Source organism: Oncorhynchus masou, chromosome 25 (genome assembly GCF_036934945.1).
Source record: "Oncorhynchus masou masou isolate Uvic2021 chromosome 25, UVic_Omas_1.1, whole genome shotgun sequence".
In the NCBI taxonomy this organism is placed as follows: domain Eukaryota; kingdom Metazoa; phylum Chordata; class Actinopteri; order Salmoniformes; family Salmonidae; genus Oncorhynchus; species Oncorhynchus masou.
In genome coordinates, this window is record NC_088236.1 from 11,284,034 (window position 1) to 11,302,661 (window position 18,628).

An 18,628-nucleotide genomic window follows, 5' to 3' on the forward strand; every position below is an offset into this window, starting at 1 on the left:
GCAGCAGGGGGGATGTTAGAGGGGGGATGTTAGGGGAGATGGGGGATGTTAGGGCAGGGGATGTTAGAGCAGGGGGATGTTAGAGCAGGGGGATGTTAGAACAGGGGGATGGGGGGGGATGTTAGGGCAGGGGATGTTAGAGCAGGGGGGATGTTAGGGCAGGGGGATGTTAGGGCAGGGGGGATGTTAGAGCATGGGGGGGGGATGTTAGAGCAGGGGGATGTTAGAGCAGGGGGGATGTTATGGCAGGGGGGATGTTAGAGCATAAGGGAAGAGGGAGCAGGGGGATGTTAGAGCATAAGGGAAGAGGGGGGGATGTTAGGGGGATGTTAGGGCAGGGGGGATGTTAGGGGGATGTTAGAGCAGGGGGGATGTTAGGGCAGGGGGGATGTTAGGGCAGGGGGGGATGTTATGTTAGGGCAGGGGGGATGTTAGGGCAGGGGGGATGTTAGAGCAGGGGGATGTTAGGGCAGGGGGATGTTAGAGCAGGGGGATGTTATGGCAGGGGGATGTTAGAGCATAAGGGGAGAGGGCAGGGGGGATGTTAGAGCATAAGGGAAGAGGGCAGGGGGATCTTAGGGCAGGGGGGATGTTAGAGCAGGGGGATGTTAGGGCAGGGGGATGTTAGATGTTAGAGCAGGGATGTTAGGGCAGGGGGAGAGGGGGATGTTAGAGGGGATGTTAGGGCGGGGGGATGTTGTTAGAACAGGGGGATGTTAGGGCAGGGGGGATGTTAGAGCAGGGGGATGTTAGAGCATAAGGGAAGAGGGCAGGGGGGTATTAGAGCAGGGGGATGTTAGTGCAGGGGGATGTTAGGGCAGGGGGGATATTAGAGCAGGGGGGATGTTAGAGCAGAAGGGAAGAGGGCAGGGGGGATGTTAGAGCAGGGGGGATGTTAGAGCAAGGGGATGTTAGAGCAGGGGGATGTTAGCTTAGACATTGAAGCAGATGGAGAAGCAGCAGCTGATTCCAGCCATTAGAGATAGTAAGGGAGTATTTCAATGTGATGCCAACAGAATGAATCAATCTTTCAGACAATTCAGACAAAGTACAGCAGGTGACAGCGACTGTTCTTTTAAGAGCTTTGACCTTCCCACAGTCAATCTAGTGGATGAAGTTGGTTTGGACATCCCGATCAACCAGTTAGAAACTGACAACGCAATTATAAAAATGTCCTCTGGGAAAACGCCTGGCGATGACGGCTTGGGTATTGAAACCGACAAATGCTTTAAAAAAAACAGTGGTCCCCGATCCTTCTGAAATTATTTGATGAAGCACCAGAGTCTGAATCTATGCCGCCGTCCATGTGTCGAACAACTACCTCTCTGGAACCCAAGCCGAGTTAGGGTCCTTTAGAGGGGGACGTTTCCGCCCCTTAAGTCTGTTGAACAGCTACTATAAGCTATTAACCAAGACCCACACCTTACGCTTAGAGACGGTAATCCCATCAATAATGAATCTAGACCAGGTTGGGTTCATCCCAGGTCGTCTCTCTGTGAATAACAGGCTGTTTCATGTCATGGCCGAGGCTCACTCTCTTAAAACTCCAGCTGTAGCAGCATCCTTGGAAGCCAAGAAGGCCTTTGACAGGATAGAATAGTGTTGGGGAATAATCAGAATTAAGTGGTAACAAAGGTAAGATGTTTATATTCATCATATGTTTGTAAGTTACTTCTCATCAGAATGTTGTTTTTGTATAATACTGTGGCAGGGTTGCAGTATCTGTTCTCTGTCAAGACTAAGTTGTTTGGGCCGGAGAGAGGGGAGAGGTCAAGTGTGTATCTCTTGGCTCCACAATGTCTGTGTGCCAGTCAGTGTGTCTCTGTGATCTTGTCAAGATAGGATGGGTTTGATATATGCCTGTTGATATGGAGGATTGGTTTATGGTTCTGAGTTTGAGAAAGGAGACAAAGCTGAACTATGAATTATGCCGATGCTGTCTTATCCTGTGTGTGTCTTTGCTATTAAAGGATCTCAGTTGCAATGTAGAAGGGACTCTCAGAGAATTCATTGATAGACACTGAATTGATCTGAGAGTCACAGGGTTGTGATAGAGCTCATATAATTAAAGATGGACTTGGATAACGAACTCTGACTTTTGTGTGGTTTGCTCTCATCATTTGGTAGAGGAAATTTCCACGACAATAGCCATACCTGTTTCATCCACTCATCAAGTTTGGCTTTGGTCCCATTAGCTGGGTCAGGATCATTATACAGTGAACTTGTCTCATCTGTCAAAATGAATAATAGAGTGTCTGACTCATTTTGTCTCCACCGAGGTGTGAGACAGGGTTGCTCCGCTAGTCCCCTCCTATTTATTTTAGCCTGAGAACAACCTGGCATGTGCGATACGTGCTGAAGAGACCGTCCCAGGTGTGCACATTTATGAACATGAGTTGAAATTGAATCCATACGCTGACGACATCCTACTCCTCCTTAGGAACCCTGCAAATCTCCGCACCCGGGCAGTCTTAACAATCATTGACTCCTTTGGCTCCCTCTCAGGACACAAGATCAACTGGAGAAAGGGAGAGGCTATACCTCTCAACATACACACATTTCAGGCTGACTTAGTGGGTTTCCCATTTGTTTGGATGACTAGTGGCATGAAGTATCTAGGAATGAATATAGCATCCCTCAGAACCAAGATATTCAGCCTAAATGGACCTAATGTATTACCTAGGCTAGCCTATGTCATCTCTTCCATCCCCTCTCAAAGTCCTTCAGTCGTGGTTTAAGGAGGTACAAACTCTCTCCTCGCAGTTCTATTATGGAACAATCAGAAACCAAGGATAGGGTATAGAAAACGGACAGTACCTAGATTTAAAGGTGGGCCGGGTGTCCCAGATGGATTCTTCTACTGCTTGTCATATCATTCAAAATGTCCCCTTACGTGGGCTTACAAATCAGAATCTAAGATCTGCAGCTGGGAGTGGTTGGAGGAGAGGATAGTGTCACAACACAGGTCCGTTTCACCTGTCATCAATATGGTACTGCCCCAAACTCTGCTACTGCCTCAAACCCAGCTACTGCCCCAAACCCAGCTACTGCCCCAAATCCCCTACTGCCCAAACCCCGCTACTGCCCCAAACCTTGCTACTGCCCCAACCCCCCTACAGCCCCAAACCCAGCTACTGCCCCAAACCCCCTACTGCCCCAAACCCAGCTACTGCCCCAACCCCCCTACTGCCCCAACCCCCCTACTGCCCCAAACCCAGCTACTGCCCCAAACCCAGCTACTGCCCCAAACCCAGCTACTGCCCCAAACCCAGCTACTGCCCCAAACCCACCTACTGCCCTTGACATTGGAATTATCAGGTTCTCATGTAGCATAGTTAAGATGCTGTTGGGTGTAAACGGTGTGTCTGTTCCATCCTGTCCCATCTGGCATAACCCCGTGTTTACAACTGGGGGAAACACTTTGAATAGTAGACTCTGGCATAACCCCGTGTTTACAGCTGGGGGAAACACTTTGAATAGTAGACTCTGGCATAACCCCGTGTTTACAACTGGGGGAAACACTTTGAATAGTAGACTCTGGCATAACCCCGTGTTTACAACTGGGGGAAACACTTTGAATAGTAGACTCTGGCATAACCCCGTGTTTACAACTGGGGGAATCACTTTGAATAGTAGACTCTGGCATAACCCCGTGTTTACAGCTGGGGGAAACACTTTGAATAGTAGACTCTGGCATAACCCCGTGTTTACAACTGGGGGAAACACTTTGAATAGTAGACTCTGGCATAACCCCGTGTTTACAGCTGGGGGAAACACTTTGAATAGTAGACTCTGGCATAACCCTGTGTTTACAGCTGGGGGAAACACTTTGAATAGTAGACTCTGGCATAACCCCGTGTTTACAGCTGGGGGAAACACTTTGAATAGTAGACTCTGGCATAACCCCGTGTTTACAGCTGGGGGAAACACTTTGAATAGTAGACTCTGGCATAACCCCAGTGTTTACAGCTGGGGGGAAACACTTTGAATAGTAGACTCTGGCATAACCCCGTGTTTACAGCTGGGGGAAACACTTTGAATAGTAGACTCTGGCATAACCCCGTGTTTACAGCTGGGGGAAACACTTTGAATAGTAGACTCTGGCATAACCCCGTTTTTACAGCTGGGGGAAACACTTTGAATAGTAGACTCCCCGTGTTTACAGCATAACCCCCGTGTTTACAGCTGGGGGAATCACTTTGAATAGTAGACTCTGGCATAACCCCGTGTTTACAGCTGGGGGAATCACTTTGAATAGTAGACTCTGGCATAACCCCGTTTTTACAGCTGGGGGAATCACTTTGAATAGTAGATGGGGGAATCACTTTGAATAGTAGACTCTGGCATAACCCCGTGTTTACAGCTGGGGGAAACACTTTGAATAGTAGACTCTGGCATAGCCACGGTATTTCATCTATTGGTCAGATTGTTAAAGGCAGATTTTGGTTTGAGCGATTCTTCATTTTTAGCATGACTGCAGCTTAAGACAGTCATATACAAGGTTGGTAAAACGGAGAATGCTGACTCTGCCTCTGGAACAGAGTTAGATCAGAACCTCAGGAAAGCTGCCTCCTCGACAGGAACTGGATCAAGCATTTATAGGCCGTTGTTTTTTTCCATCCTAAACGCATATTCCCCTATTCAGTTAGCATCACAATGGGTCACGATTCCTCCATTCAGTTAGTATCACAATGGGTCACTATTCCCCTATTCAGTTAGCATCACAATGGGTCACTATGTCCTCATTCAGATAGCATCACACTGGGTCACTATGTCCTCATTCAGTTAGCATCACAATGGGTCACGATTCCTCCATTCAGTTAGTATCACAATGGGTCACTATGTCCTCATTCAGATAGCATCACAATGGGTCACGAGTCACCCAATCAGTTAGCATCACAATGGGTCACTATTCCCCTATTCAGTTAGCATCACAATGGGCCACGATTCCCCCATTCAGTTAGTATCACAATGGGTCACTATGTCCTCATTCAGATAGCATCACAATGGGTCACGATTCACCCAATCAGTTAGCATCACAATGGGTCACTATTCCCCTATTCAGTTAGCATCACAATGGGTCACGATTCCCCCATTCAGTTAGTATCACAATGGGTCACTATGTCCTCATTCAGATAGCATCACAATGGGTCACGATTCACCCAATCAGTTAGCATCACAATGGGTCACGATTCACCCAATCAGTTAGCATCACAATGGGTCACGATTCACCCAATCAGTTAGCATCACAATGGGTCACGATTCACCCAATCAGTTAGCATCACAATGGGTCACTATTCCCCTATTCAGTTAGCATCACAATGGGTCACTATTCCCCCATTCAGTTAGTATCACAATGGGTCACAATTCCCCCATTCAGATTGCATGGGAGTGTGACCTGAACACTTCTCTCACCCCATTGCAAAGGGACACTATTTGGAGAAGGGGTCTGACCACTTCAAAATGTGCTATGAAAAGATTATTCAGTACAAGATATTGTGCAGAGCCTATATCACACCTGTACATATCCACAATATCTATCCATCTGTCTCTCTATCTCTAATATCTCTCCATCTGTCTCTATCTCTAATATCTATCCATGTGTCTCTCTATCTCTAATATCTATCCATGTGTCTCTCTATCTCTAATATCTATCCATGTGTCTCTCTATCTCTAATATCTCTCCATCTGTCTCTCTATCTCTATTATCTCTCTATGTGTCTCTCTATCTCTAATATCTCTCCATCTCTCTCTCTATCTCTAATATCTCTCCATCTGTCTCTCTATCTCTAATATCTTTCTATGTGTCTCTCTATCTCTAATATCTCTCCATCTGTCTCTCTATCTCTAATATCTCTCCATCTGTCTCTCTATCTCTAATATCTCTCCATCTGTCTCTCTACGTCTAATATCTCTCCGTCTGTCTCTCTATCTCTAATATCTCTCCGTCTGTCTCTCTATCTCTAATATCTCTCCATCTGTCTCTACCTCTAATATATCTCCATTTGTCTCTACCTCTCATATCTCTCCATCTGTCTCTACCTCTAATATCTCTCCATCTGTCTCTACCTCTAATATATCTCCATGTGTCTCTCTACGTCTAATATCTCCCCATGTGTCTCTCTATCTCTAATATCACTCCATGTGTCTCTCTACCTCTATTATCTCTCCATGTGTCTCTACCTCTAATATCTCTCCATGTGTCTCTCTACCTCTAATATCTCTCCATGTATCTCTCTACCTCTAATATCTCTCCATGTGTCTCTACCTCTAATATCTCTTCATCTGTCTCTACCTCTAATATCTCTCCATGTGTCTCTCTACCTCTAATATATCTCCATGTGTCTCTCTATGTCTAATATCTCCCCATGTGTCTCTCTACCTCTAATATCACTCCATGTGTCTCTCTACCTCTATTATCTCTCCATGTGTCTCTTTTCCTCTAATATCTCTCCATGTGTCTCTCTACCTCTAATATCTCTCCATGTATCTCTCTACCTCTAATATCTCTCCATGTGTCTCTACCTCTAATATCTCTTCATCTGTCTCTACCTCTAATATCTCTCCATGTGTCTCTCTACCTCTAATATCTCCCCATGTGTCTCTCTACCTCTAATACATCTCCATGTGTCTCTCTACCTCTAATATCTCTCCATGTGTCTCTCTACCTCTAATATCTCTCCTTGTGTCTCTCTACCTCTAATGTCTCTCTACCTCTAATAGCTCTCCATCTGTCTCTCTACCTCTAATATCTCTCCATCTGTCTCTCTACCTCTAATATCTCTCCATCTGTCTCTCTACCTCCTCAGACCACCAGAAGCTAGAGAGAGAGGCCCGTATCTGTCGCCTGCTCAAGCACTCCAACATCGGTGAGTCTTTCTCAACTAAACAACGCACAAACGCAATGACACCTGCCTATGCCTCAATGACACCTGCCTATGTCTCAATGACACCTGCCTATGCCTCAATGACACCTGCCTATGTCTCAATGACACCTGCCTATGCCTCAATGACATCTGCCTATGTCTCAATGACACCTGCCTATGCCTCAATGACACCTTCCTATGCCTCAATGACACCTGCCTATGTCTCAATGACACCTGCCTATGCCTCAATGACACCTGCCTATGTCTCAATGACACCTGCCTATGTCTCAATGACACCTGCCTATGCCTCAATGACACCTGCCTATGCCTCAATGACACCTGCCTATGTCTCAATGACACCTGCCTATGTCTCAATGACACCTGCCTATGCCTCAATGACACCTTCCTATGCCTCAATGACACCTGCCTATGTCTCAATGACACCTGCCTATGCCTCAATGACACCTGCCTATGTCTCAATGACACCTGCCTATGTCTCAATGACACCTGCCTATGCCTCAATGACACCTGCCTATGCCTCAATGACACCTGCCTATGTCTCAATGACACCTGCCTATGCCTCAATGACACCTGCCTATGCTGCATTGTAACCTTAAGTCTGCCTTGTCAATCTTCTATCTAATATATACAGATGTAGGATCTTAATTTGATCACTCTTTTGTTGCTGAGACTTTTCTGGCACAGCAGGAAAAGGCCTGGCAAAACCCTAGACCACTGTTATTCTAACTTCCGCGACGCATATAAGGCCCTCCCCCGCCCTCCATTCAGAAAAGCTGACCATGACTCCATTTTGTTGCTCCCAGCCTATAGACAGAAACTAAAACAGGAAGCACCCGTGCTCAGGTCTGTTCAACGCTGTTCCGACCAATCGGATTCCACGCTTCAAGATTGCTTCGATCACGTGGACTGGGATATGTTCCGCATTGCGGTGAACAACAACGTTGACGAATACGCTGAGCGAGTTTATTAACAAGTGCATCGGTGACCCACAGCATCTATTAAAACATGCCCCAACCAGAAACCGTGATTGATGGCAGCATTCACACAAAACTGAACATGTGAACCAATGCTTTTAATCAGGGCAAGGTGACCGGAAACATGACCGAATACAAACAGTGTAGCTATTCCCTCTGGAAGGCAATCAAACAAGCTAAGCTTCAGTACAGAGACAAAGTCGCAATTCAACGGCTCAGACACGAGAGGTATGTGGCAGGGTCTACAGTCAATCACGGAATACAAAAGAAAAACCAGCCCTGTCGCGGACCAGGATGTCTTGCTCCCCGATATCTTGCTCCCAGACAGACTAAACAACTTTTTTGCTCGCTTTGAGGACAATACAGTGCCACTGACACGGCCTGCAACGAAAACATGCGGACTCTCCTTCACTGCAGCCGAGGTGAGTAAAACATTTAAATGTGTTAACCCTCGCAAGGCTGCAGGCCCAGACGGCATCCCCGGCCGCGTCCTCAGAGCATGTGCAGATCAGCTGGCTGGTGTGTTTACAGACATATTCAATCAATCCTTATCCCAGTCTGCTGTCCCCACATGCTTCAAGAGGGCCACCATTGTTCCTGTTCCCAAAAAAGCTAAGGTAACTGAGCTAAATGACTACCACCCTGTAGCACTCACTTCCGTCATCATGAAGTGCTTTGAGAGACTAGTCAAGGACCATATCACCTCCACCCTACCTGACACCCTAGACCCACTCCAATTTGCTTACCGCCCCAATAGGTCCACAGACGGCGCAATTGCAATCACACTGCTAACCATGTGTATGTGACCAATAACATCTGCTAACCATGTGTATGTGACCAATGACATCTGCTAACCATGTGTATGTGACCAATAACATCTGCTAACCATGTGTATGTGACCAATAACATCTGCTAACCATGTGTATATGACCAGTAACACCTGCTAACCATGTGTATTTTATTTATTTTTATTTTTTATTTCACCTTTATTTAACCAGGTAGGCTAGTTGAGAACAAGTTCTCATTTGCAACTGCGACTTGGCCAAGATAAAGCTTAGCAGTGTGAACAGACAACACAGAGTTACACATGGAGTAAACAATTAACAAGTCAATAACACAGTAGAAAAAAAAGGCGAGTCTATATACAATGTGTGCAAAAGGCATGAGGAGGTAGGCGAATAATTACAATTTTGCAGATTAGCACTGGAGTGATAAATGATCAGATGGTCATGTACAGGTAGGGATGCTGGTGTGCAAAAGAGCAGAAAAGTAAATAAATAAAAACAGTGTGGGGATGAGGTAGGTGAAAATGGGTGGGCTATTTACCAATAGACTATGTACAGCTGCAGCGATCGGTTAGCTGCTCAGATAGCACATGTTTGAAGTTGGTGAGGGAGATAAAAGTCTCCAACTTCAGGGATTTTTGCAATTCGTTCCAGTCACAGGCAGCAGAGTACTGGAACGAAAGGCGGCCAAATGAGGTGTTGGCTTTAGGGATGATCAGTGAGATACACCTGCTGGAGCGCGTGCTACGGATGGGTGTTGCCATCGTGACCAGTGAACTGAGATAAGGTGGAGCTTTACCTAGCATGGACTTGTAGATGACCTGGAGCCAGTGGGACTGGTGACGAATATGTAGCGAGGGCCAGCCGACTAGAGCATACAAGTCGCAGTGGTGGGTGGTATAAGGTGCTTTAGTGACAAAACGGATGGCACTGTGATAAACTGCATCCAGTTTGCTGAGTAGAGTGTTGGAGGCAATTTTGTAGATGACATCGCCGAAGTCGAGGATCGGTAGGATAGTCAGTTTTACTAGGGTAAGTTTGGCGGCGTGAGTGAAGGAGGCTTTGTTGCGGAATAGAAAGCCGACTCTTGATTTGATTTTCGATTGGAGATGTTTGATATGAGTCTGGAAGGAGAGTTTACAGTCTAGCCAGACACCTAGGTACTTATAGGTGTCCACATATTCAAGGTCGGAACCGTCCAGGGTGGTGATGCTCGTCGGGCATGCGGGTGCAGGCAGCGATCGGTTGAAAAGCATGCATTTGGTTTTACTAGCGTTTAAGAGCAGTTGGAGGCCACGGAAGGAGTGTTGTATGGCATTGAAGCTCGTTTGGAGGTTAGATAGCACAGTGTCCAAGGACGGGCCGGAAGTATATAGAATGGTGTCGTCTGCGTAGAGGTGGATCAGGGAATCGCCCGCAGCAATAGCAACATCATTGATATATACAGAGAAAAGAGTCGGCCCGAGAATTGAACCCTGTGGCACCCCCATAGAGACTGCCAGAGGACCGGACAGCATGCAGTATGTGACCAATAACATCTGCTAACCATGTGTATGTGACCAATAACATCTGCTAACCATGTGTCTTGGACCAATAACATCTGCTAACCATGTGTATGTGACCAATAACATCTGCTAACCATGTGTCTGTGACCAATAACATCTGCTAACCATGTGTCTGTGACCAATAACATCTGATAACCATGTGTCTGTGACCAATAACATCTTCTAACCATGTGTCTGTGACCAATAACATCTGCTAACCATGTCTATGTGACCAATAACATCTGCTAACCATGTGTCTGTGACCAATACATTTTATTTTATTTTATTTGCTGAGGATGCAGCAGCCCCTGTTAAATCTGCACTTTGACCTTTACTGGTGTTAGTGAACCCACATCTGTAGCGCGACCCACATTCTTTTTTTTAGCATCTCTGCTTTGTCAATAAAGATAGTTGTACAATTAAGAACAGTATCTTGCAAGATTCCATAGTTGGAATTGTAAGAGTTGTTTCCCTGCCCTTTCCCTGTGATGTCATTCTAACGGAATCCAGACAGAACAGAACCCTGTCCCTTTCTCTGTGATGTCATTCTAACGAAATCCAGACAGAACAGAACCCTGTCCCTTTCTCTGTGATGTCATTCTAATGGAATCCAGACAGAACAGAACCCTGTTCCTTTCTCTGTGATGTCATTCTAACGGAATCCAGATAGAACAGAACCCTGTCCCTTTCTCTGTGATGTCATTCTAACGGAATCCAGAAAGAACAAAACCCTGTCCCTTTCTCTGTGATGTCATTCTAACGGAATCCAGAGAGAACAGAACCCTGTCCCTTTCTCTGTGATGTCATTCTAATGGAATCCAGACAGAACAGAACCCTGTCCCTTTCTCTGTGATGTCATTCTAACGGAATCCAGAAAGAACAAAACCCTGTCCCTTTCTCTGTGATGTCATTCTAATGGAATCCAGAAAAGAACAAAACCCTGTTTTTAAACATTTACATCAAAAGGTGCGAAGTTATGGGCAAAGACACAACACATCCACATCAAATCAAATATTTTTCTTGATAAAATCAAATGGAAAACAACCACTTTTTGTGCCGTATTAATGTACCATCCTTACAAACCACTTAATGTAAATGTATATTACTGTGTTGTACATAGGCTGGTCATCTAGGTTAGTACCTGTAGACTTTCTATCACCATGGAGATAAAACAATACAAGACATGAACTGAGTACATTGAGACATCAAGTGGTTTGTGGTTATGTGATGTGATGATATGGCTCAGTTGGTAGAGCATGCCAGGGTTGTGGGTTCGAGTCCCATGTGGGAAAAGTATGAAAATGTATACAGTCACTACTGTAAGTTGCTCTGGATAAGAGTGTTTACTAACATGGAAAAGGAATGAATAGACCGTTTCAGTTTTCACATAGAAATAAGTTGCATTTGAAAAGTATTTAAAGAAACATACATCAAGCAAGTATTTTTATATTACACAAGTATTATCAGATTAAGTGTTTTGTACAGATAATTATCAGACTCAAGTTACAAATGCTGGACTCGAAGTTCTCAAATATATTAAATTTTTCAAAAATCACAGTACTGGGTCTTTACTAGTCCTGTGTTAGAGGACGATATATATTTTCCGCAGCACCCCACCGCCAAACTACTTCCCTTATACACTTGTTCACTTTAATTTAAATGCCATGATGTGTTCGAAATCAGAGCGTCTATTTTTTTAAATGTTTTTCCTTGCATTGATCATGATATGTGGTTGTTTTAGCTACTTTGGTTGAATGCACCGATTGACACTGAAAAATAATGTCTGCTACAGTAAATTACTAAATGTGAATGTGTAGAGATTTGATTTGACCTCCCATGGCTTCTCTCTCCCTCTCTCTCTCTCTCTCTCTCTCTCTCTCTCTCTCTCTCTCTCTCTCTCTCTCACTGTCTTGCTCTCGCTCTCTCTCTCTCTCTCTCTCTCTCTCTCTCTCTCTCTCTCTCTCTCTCTCTCTCACTGTCTCTCTCTCTCACTGTCTCGCTCTCGCTCTCTCGTTCTCTCTCTCTCTCTCACTGTCTCTCTCTCGCTCTCTCTCTCTCTCTCTCTGGCTCTCTCTCGTTCTCTCTCTCGCTCTCTCTCGCTCTCTCTCGTTCTCTCTCTCGCTCTCTCTGGCTCTCTCTCTCGCTCTCTCTGGCTCTCTCTCTCTTTCAGTCCGTCTCCATGACAGTATATCAGAGGAAGGATTCCACTACCTCCTGTTTGACTTGTAAGTTATTCATCTCCTCCACCTCTTTAAACCTCTTTCTTCCCTCTATCCTCTCATACAATACACACCACTGTTCTCCCTTTACCCGAGGTTCAGCCCGTTAGCCATACTAGCTTTATTTTCCATGGTAACGGCTGGGACAGGGGGATGAGAGATACAGAGAGAGAGTGAGAGAGGAGGGTTGACGGGGGTCCTGGTGAAGCGAGCCGGAGCGAGAGGTGCCACCCCCCGACTGAGCTCTCTGATTGGCTAATGAGCTCATCTCTGATTGGTTTGCAGGGTGACTGGAGGGGAGTTGTTTGAGGACATCGTAGCCAGAGAGTACTACAGTGAGGCTGACGCCAGGTAGGAAATACATCTGTCTGTCTACCTGGCTGACAAATACATGACATGGCCAAAAGTATATGCACACCCCTTCAAATGAGTGGATCCAGGTATTTCAGCCACACCCGTTGCTGATAGGTGTATATAATCGAGCACACAGCCATGCAATCTCCATAGACAAACATCAGCAGTAGAATAGCCAGTACTGAAGAGCTCAGTGCCTTTCAATGTGTCACTGTCATAGAAAGCCACCTTTCCAACAAGTCAGTTTGTCAAATTGCTGCCCTGCTAGGGCTGCCCCGGTCAACTGTAAGTGCTGTTATTGTGAAGTGGGAACATCTAGGACCAGAAATGGCTCAGGCTGCAAAGTGGTAGGCCACACAAGGTCACAGAACGGGACCATGTAAAAATGGTCTGTCCTCGGTTGCAACTCTCACTACCGAGGTCCAAACTGCCTCTGGAAGTAACGTCAGCACAAGAGCAGCCATTCGCACAAGATCACCATTCACTAATGCTCTTGTGGCTGAATGGAAGCAAGTCCCAGCAGCAATGTTCCACCATCTAGTGGAAAGCCTTACCAGAAGAGTGGAGGCTGTTATAGCAGCAAAGTGGGGGGACCAACTCCATATTAAAGCCCATGGTTTTGGAATGAGATATTCAACGGCAGGTATCAACATACTTTTGGCCATGCAGTGTACATCTTTATACCTCAACCTGGCCGACACATACATCTCTCTATCTGTCTACCTGGCTGACAGATACATCTCTCTATCTGTCTACCTGGCTGACAGATACATTTCTCTATCTGTCTACCTGGCTCAAAAATACATCTCTCTGTCTACCTATCTGTCTACCTCTCTCTCTCTCTATCTCTCTCTCTCTCTCTCTCTGTGTTTTCCTCCCTTTCTCTTTCTGTTTTCCCCTCTCCTCTATGTCTGTCTCTGTTCCATGTTTCCTGTCTCTTCTCTCCTCTATGTCTGTCTCTGTTCCATGTTTCCTGTCTCTTCTCTCCTCTATGTCTGTCTCTGTTCTGTTTTCCCTCTTCTCTCCTCTATGTCTGTCTCTGTTCCATGTTTCCTGTCTCTTCTCTCCTCTATGTCTGTCTCTGTTCCATGTTTCCTGTCTCTTCTCTCCTCTATGTCTGTCTCTGTTCCATGTTTCCTGTCTCTTCTCTCCTCTATGTCTGTCTCTGTTCCATGTTTCCTGTCTCTTCTCTCCTCTATGTCTGTCTGTTCCATGTTTTCTGTCTCCTCTGTCCTCTGTCTGTCTCTGTTCCATGTTTCCTGTCTCTTCTCTCCTCTGTCTGTCTCTCTTCCATGTTTCCTGTCTCTTCTGTCCCCTATGTCTCTCTGTTCCATGTTTCCTGTCTCTTCTCTCCTCTGTCTGTCTCTCTTCCATGTTTCCTGTCTCTTCTGTTTTCTATGTCTCTCTGTTCCATGTTTCCTTTCTCTTCTTTCCTCTATGTCTGTCTCTGTTCCATGTTTCCTGTCTCTTCTGTTTTCTATGTCTCTCTGTTCCATGTTTCCTTTCTCTTCTCTCCTCTATGTCTGTCTCTGTTCCATGTTTCCTGTCTCTCTATGTCTCTCTCTGTTCCATGTTTCCTGTCTCCTCTGTCCTTTTTCTCTCTCTCCTTTCTGTCTCACTTTCTCCCTCCATCTCCCTTTCTTGTTCTCCTTTTGCTGTCCCACTCTCCTTTGCTTCTTCCATCCGTACCCTTTCTTTCTCGTTCTTTTTCTCCTTCCCTAGCTTTCTCTCTCTCTTCTCTCTCTCTTGCTTGCTTGTGCTCTCTCCTTCACTCTCGAGTCCATGTTATTTCAGCAAGATTGTTCTCAGATTGTTCTGACATCGTTTCTGTACTTCGAAACAGATAAGATCAGCATTCCTGCAGAATTATTTTATTGAAAAAATAATTGATCTCTGAGAAATAAAGCTAATTGATTACACCCAAATTCAATATTATTCAATAACAATATTCAATAAATATAGTACATAACATCTGATCTGGACTCCAAAAAATTCTAACAATGAATTAGACATTAGGATTCCAAAGAATGGGCAAAAGCCTCCCACAGACCCCCACACCACACACTAATCCTACCAATGAGTGTACAGTATCAGTTCTCTGTGTCTGACAAGTAGTATGGAACTGCGGCTTGGAGTATTATTTCTTCGTCCTATGTAAATAAATCTGAATTTGGTGATGTTTTTTTGCCCCAGTTCAGAGAAATTAGCAATTGAAGTTGTTATGTTTATGTCCCATCCTACACCCTGATATTACCAGGTTCTGACCACTAAATGGTGCTGTTCCTGCTATTAGGGGATTTTTTATTTTATCCCCCCACACTCAATGTTAAAGTTCATCCAAGTTACAAAATTACATTTTGGTTTGTCACCCTGTAAGCAGTTTATGGACAAGTTATGACAGCAAGCCATTCTTTGGATTTGTTTACCGAGCCACTGTTTAAAATGTTAACTTTTTAGCATTTGTTGTTTTTCTATACTTTGTTACGTTACAGTTTTCAGTTTTCACAACTTCATAACTCTCCATATTCTTGCAATTTCTGTCCAAAAGGAAAAGGCTTGCTGTCGCACAAGGTTAGCAGCAAAATGTTGCGACAGAATGTTTAGCTGTGCCACTAGAGATTCTGGGTTCGAGTCCAGAATCGGTCGCCGTACGGTGTTTCTTCTGACACATTGGTGTGACTGGCTTGCGGGTTAGGTGGGCATGGTGTCAAGAAGCAGTGAGGCTTGGTTGGGTTGTGCTTCGGGGGACGCCCGGCTCTCGACCTTTGCCTTTCCTGAGTCCGTACGGGAGTTGCAGTGATGAAACAAGACTGTAACTACCAATTGGATACCACAAAATTGGGAAGAAATTAATTATTATTTAAAAAAAATTATAATAAAAAATAAATACATTTCCTCATCAATCTACACACAATACCCCATAATGGCATTTTTGCAAATGTATTAAATAAAAAATAAAAAAATACCTTATTTATGTAAGTATTCAGACCCTTTTCTATGCGACTCGAAATGGAGCTCAGGTGCATCCTGTTTCGATTGATCATCCTTGAGATGTTTCTACAACTTGTTTGGAATCTACATTTGGTAAATTCAATTGATTGGACATGATTTGCAAAGGCACACACCTCTCTAGTTGACTGTGCATGTCAGAGAAAAAAATCAAGCCATGAGGTTGAAGGAATTGAGCCGTAGAGCTCCAAGACAGGAATGTGTCGAGGCACAGATCTAGGGAAGGGTAACAAAAAAGGTCTGCAGCATTGAAGGTTCCCAAGAACACAGTGGCCTCCATCATTCTTAAATGGAAGGAGTTTGGAACCACCAAGACTCTTCCTAGAGCTGGCCGCCCGGCGAAACTGAGCAATCAGGGGAGAAGGACCTTGGTCAGGGAGATGACCAAGAACCCGATGGTCACTCTGACAGAGCTCCAGAGTTCCTCTGTGGAGATGGGAGAACCTTCCAGAAGGACAGCCATCTCTGCCGGACTCCACCAATCAGGCCTTTATGTGGCCAGACAGAAGCCACTCCTCAGTAAAAAGCACATGACAGCCCGCTTGGAGTTTGCCAAAAGGAACCTAACAAACTCTCAGACCATGAGAAGCAAGATTCTCTGGTCTGATGAAACCAAGATTGAAAATCTTTGGCCGGAATGACAAGCATCATGTCTGGAGGAAACCTGGCACTAACCCTACGGTGGAGCATGGTGTGGAAATGTTTTTCAGCGTCAGGGATTGGGAGACTAGTCAGGATCGAGGGAAAGATGAACGAAGCAAGGTACAGAGAGATCCTTGATGAAATCCTGCTACAGAGTGCTCAGGACAGACTGGCCTTCCAATAGGACAGTGACCCTAAGCACACAGCCAAGACAATGCAGGAGGGGCCACTGGACAAGTCTCTGAATGTCCTTGAATGGCCGAGCCAGAGCCCAGACTTGAACCCGATCGAAAATCTCTGGAGAGACCTGAACATAGCTGTGCAACAACACTCCCCATCCAACCTGACAGAGCTTGAGAGGATCTGTAGAGAAGAATGGGAGAAACTCCCCAAATACAAGTGTGCTAAGCTTGTACCGTCATACCCAAGAAGACTCGTGGTTGTAATTGTTGCCAAAGGTGCTTTGACATTGTACTGACTAAAGGGTCTGAATACTTATGTAAATGTAATATTTCAGTGTTTTATAAAAAACAAACAGATTTTGCTTTGTCATTATGGTGTGTAGCTTGATGAGGGAAAAAAACGGGGCAGTGCAGGATGGGGCAGGGCAGGATGGGGCAGGGCAGGATGGGGCAGGGTGGGGGGGTGGGATGGGGCGGGGTGGGGTGGGGTGTGGCAGGGCGGGGCAGTGCAGGGCAGGGGGGTGGGGCGGGGGGTGCAGGGCGGGGGGTGGGTGGCAGGGCGGGGTGCAGGGAAGGGAAGGGCAGGGTGGAGGCGGGGCAAAGGGAAGGGCGGGGTGGGGGCGGGGTGGGGCGGGGGGGTGTGGCAGGACGGGGCAGGGAAGGGAAGGGCAGGGTGGGGTGGGACGGGTGTGGCAGGCCGGGGCGGGGCGGGGGCAGGGCGGGGGCAGGGCGGGGCAGGGAAGGGCAGAGCATGGCAGGGTGGGGCGGGGCATGGCACTGTAAATGAAGGCAGGTGTCTGTACTGTAAATTATAATGTAAATGAAGGCAGGTCTCTGTACTGTATTGTAAATGGTACTGTAAATGAAGGCGGGTGTCTGTACTGTAAATTATATTGCAACTGCAGACAGTTGTCTGTACTGTACTGTAAATTGTACTGTAAATGAAGACAGGTGTCTGTACTGTAAATGGTACTGTAAATCAAGGCAGGTGACTGTACTGTAAATTAAATTGTAAATGCAGACAGGTGTTTGTACTGTAATTCATAAAGGCAGGTGACTGTACTGTAAATTTTATTGTAAATGCAGACAGGTGTTTGTACTGTAATTCATAAAGGCAGGTGTCTGTACTGTAAATTAAATTGTAAATGAAGGCAGGTATCTGTACTGTACTGCAAATCATCAAGACAGGTGTCTGTACTGTAATTCTTAAAGGCAGGTGACTGTACTGTAAATTATATTGTAAATGCAGACAGGTGTCTGTACTGTAATTCTTAAAGGTAGGTGACTGTACTGTAAATTATATTGTATATTTGTTTACCTTTATTTTACTAGGCAAGTCAGTTAAGAACAAATTCTTATTTTCAATACTGTAAACAGTGGGTTAATCAAGGCAGGTGACTTTTGTACCTTGTCAATTATTTGAACTTGCAGACCTTTCGGTTACTAGTCCAATGCTCTAACCATTGTACACTGTAAATGAAGACAGGTGTCTGTACTGTAAATTATATTGTCAATGAAGGCAGGTGACTGTACTGTAAATTATATTGTAAATGAAGGCAAGTGTCTGTACTGTAAATTATATTGTCAATGAAGGCAGGTGTCTGTACTGTACTGTAAATTGTACTGTAAATGAAGACAACTGTACTGTACTGTAAATGAAGGTAGTGACTGTATTTGATCATCAAGGCATAACTGTACTGTAAATTATATTGTAAATGAAGAACATAACTGTACTGTAAATCAAGACAGGTGTCTGTACTGTACTGTAATTCTTAAAGGTAGGTAACTGTACTGTAAATTATATTGTAAATGCAGAACAGGTGTTTGTACTGTAATTCATAAAGTATCTGAGGTGACTGTACTGTAAATTATATACTGTATATGAAGAACATAACTATCTGTAAATTGTACTGTAAATCTCAAGAACATGTCTGTACTGTAAATGTGCTGTACTGTATCTGAGACAACACAAGTCTCTTAATTTTGCTGGTATGTGAGTCTCTGTGTTTGTGTGTGCGTGTGTGTCTCTCTC

General features: G+C 45.1%; 1 protein-coding gene across 9 annotated transcripts in view; it reads left to right on the forward strand.

The window, feature by feature from the left end:
• Nucleotides 1-18,628, forward strand: part of LOC135513781 (calcium/calmodulin-dependent protein kinase type II subunit beta-like) — a 138,621-nt gene that overhangs the window by 33,443 nt on the left and 86,550 nt on the right. For all 9 annotated transcript variants that reach the window (XM_064936698.1, XM_064936700.1, XM_064936702.1 and 6 more), the window contains exons 3-5: nt 6,810-6,869; nt 12,361-12,415; nt 12,695-12,760. In XM_064936698.1, the coding sequence (XP_064792770.1) occupies nt 6,810-6,869; nt 12,361-12,415; nt 12,695-12,760 (181 nt within the window). The remainder of the gene's footprint in view (nt 1-6,809; nt 6,870-12,360; nt 12,416-12,694; nt 12,761-18,628) is intronic.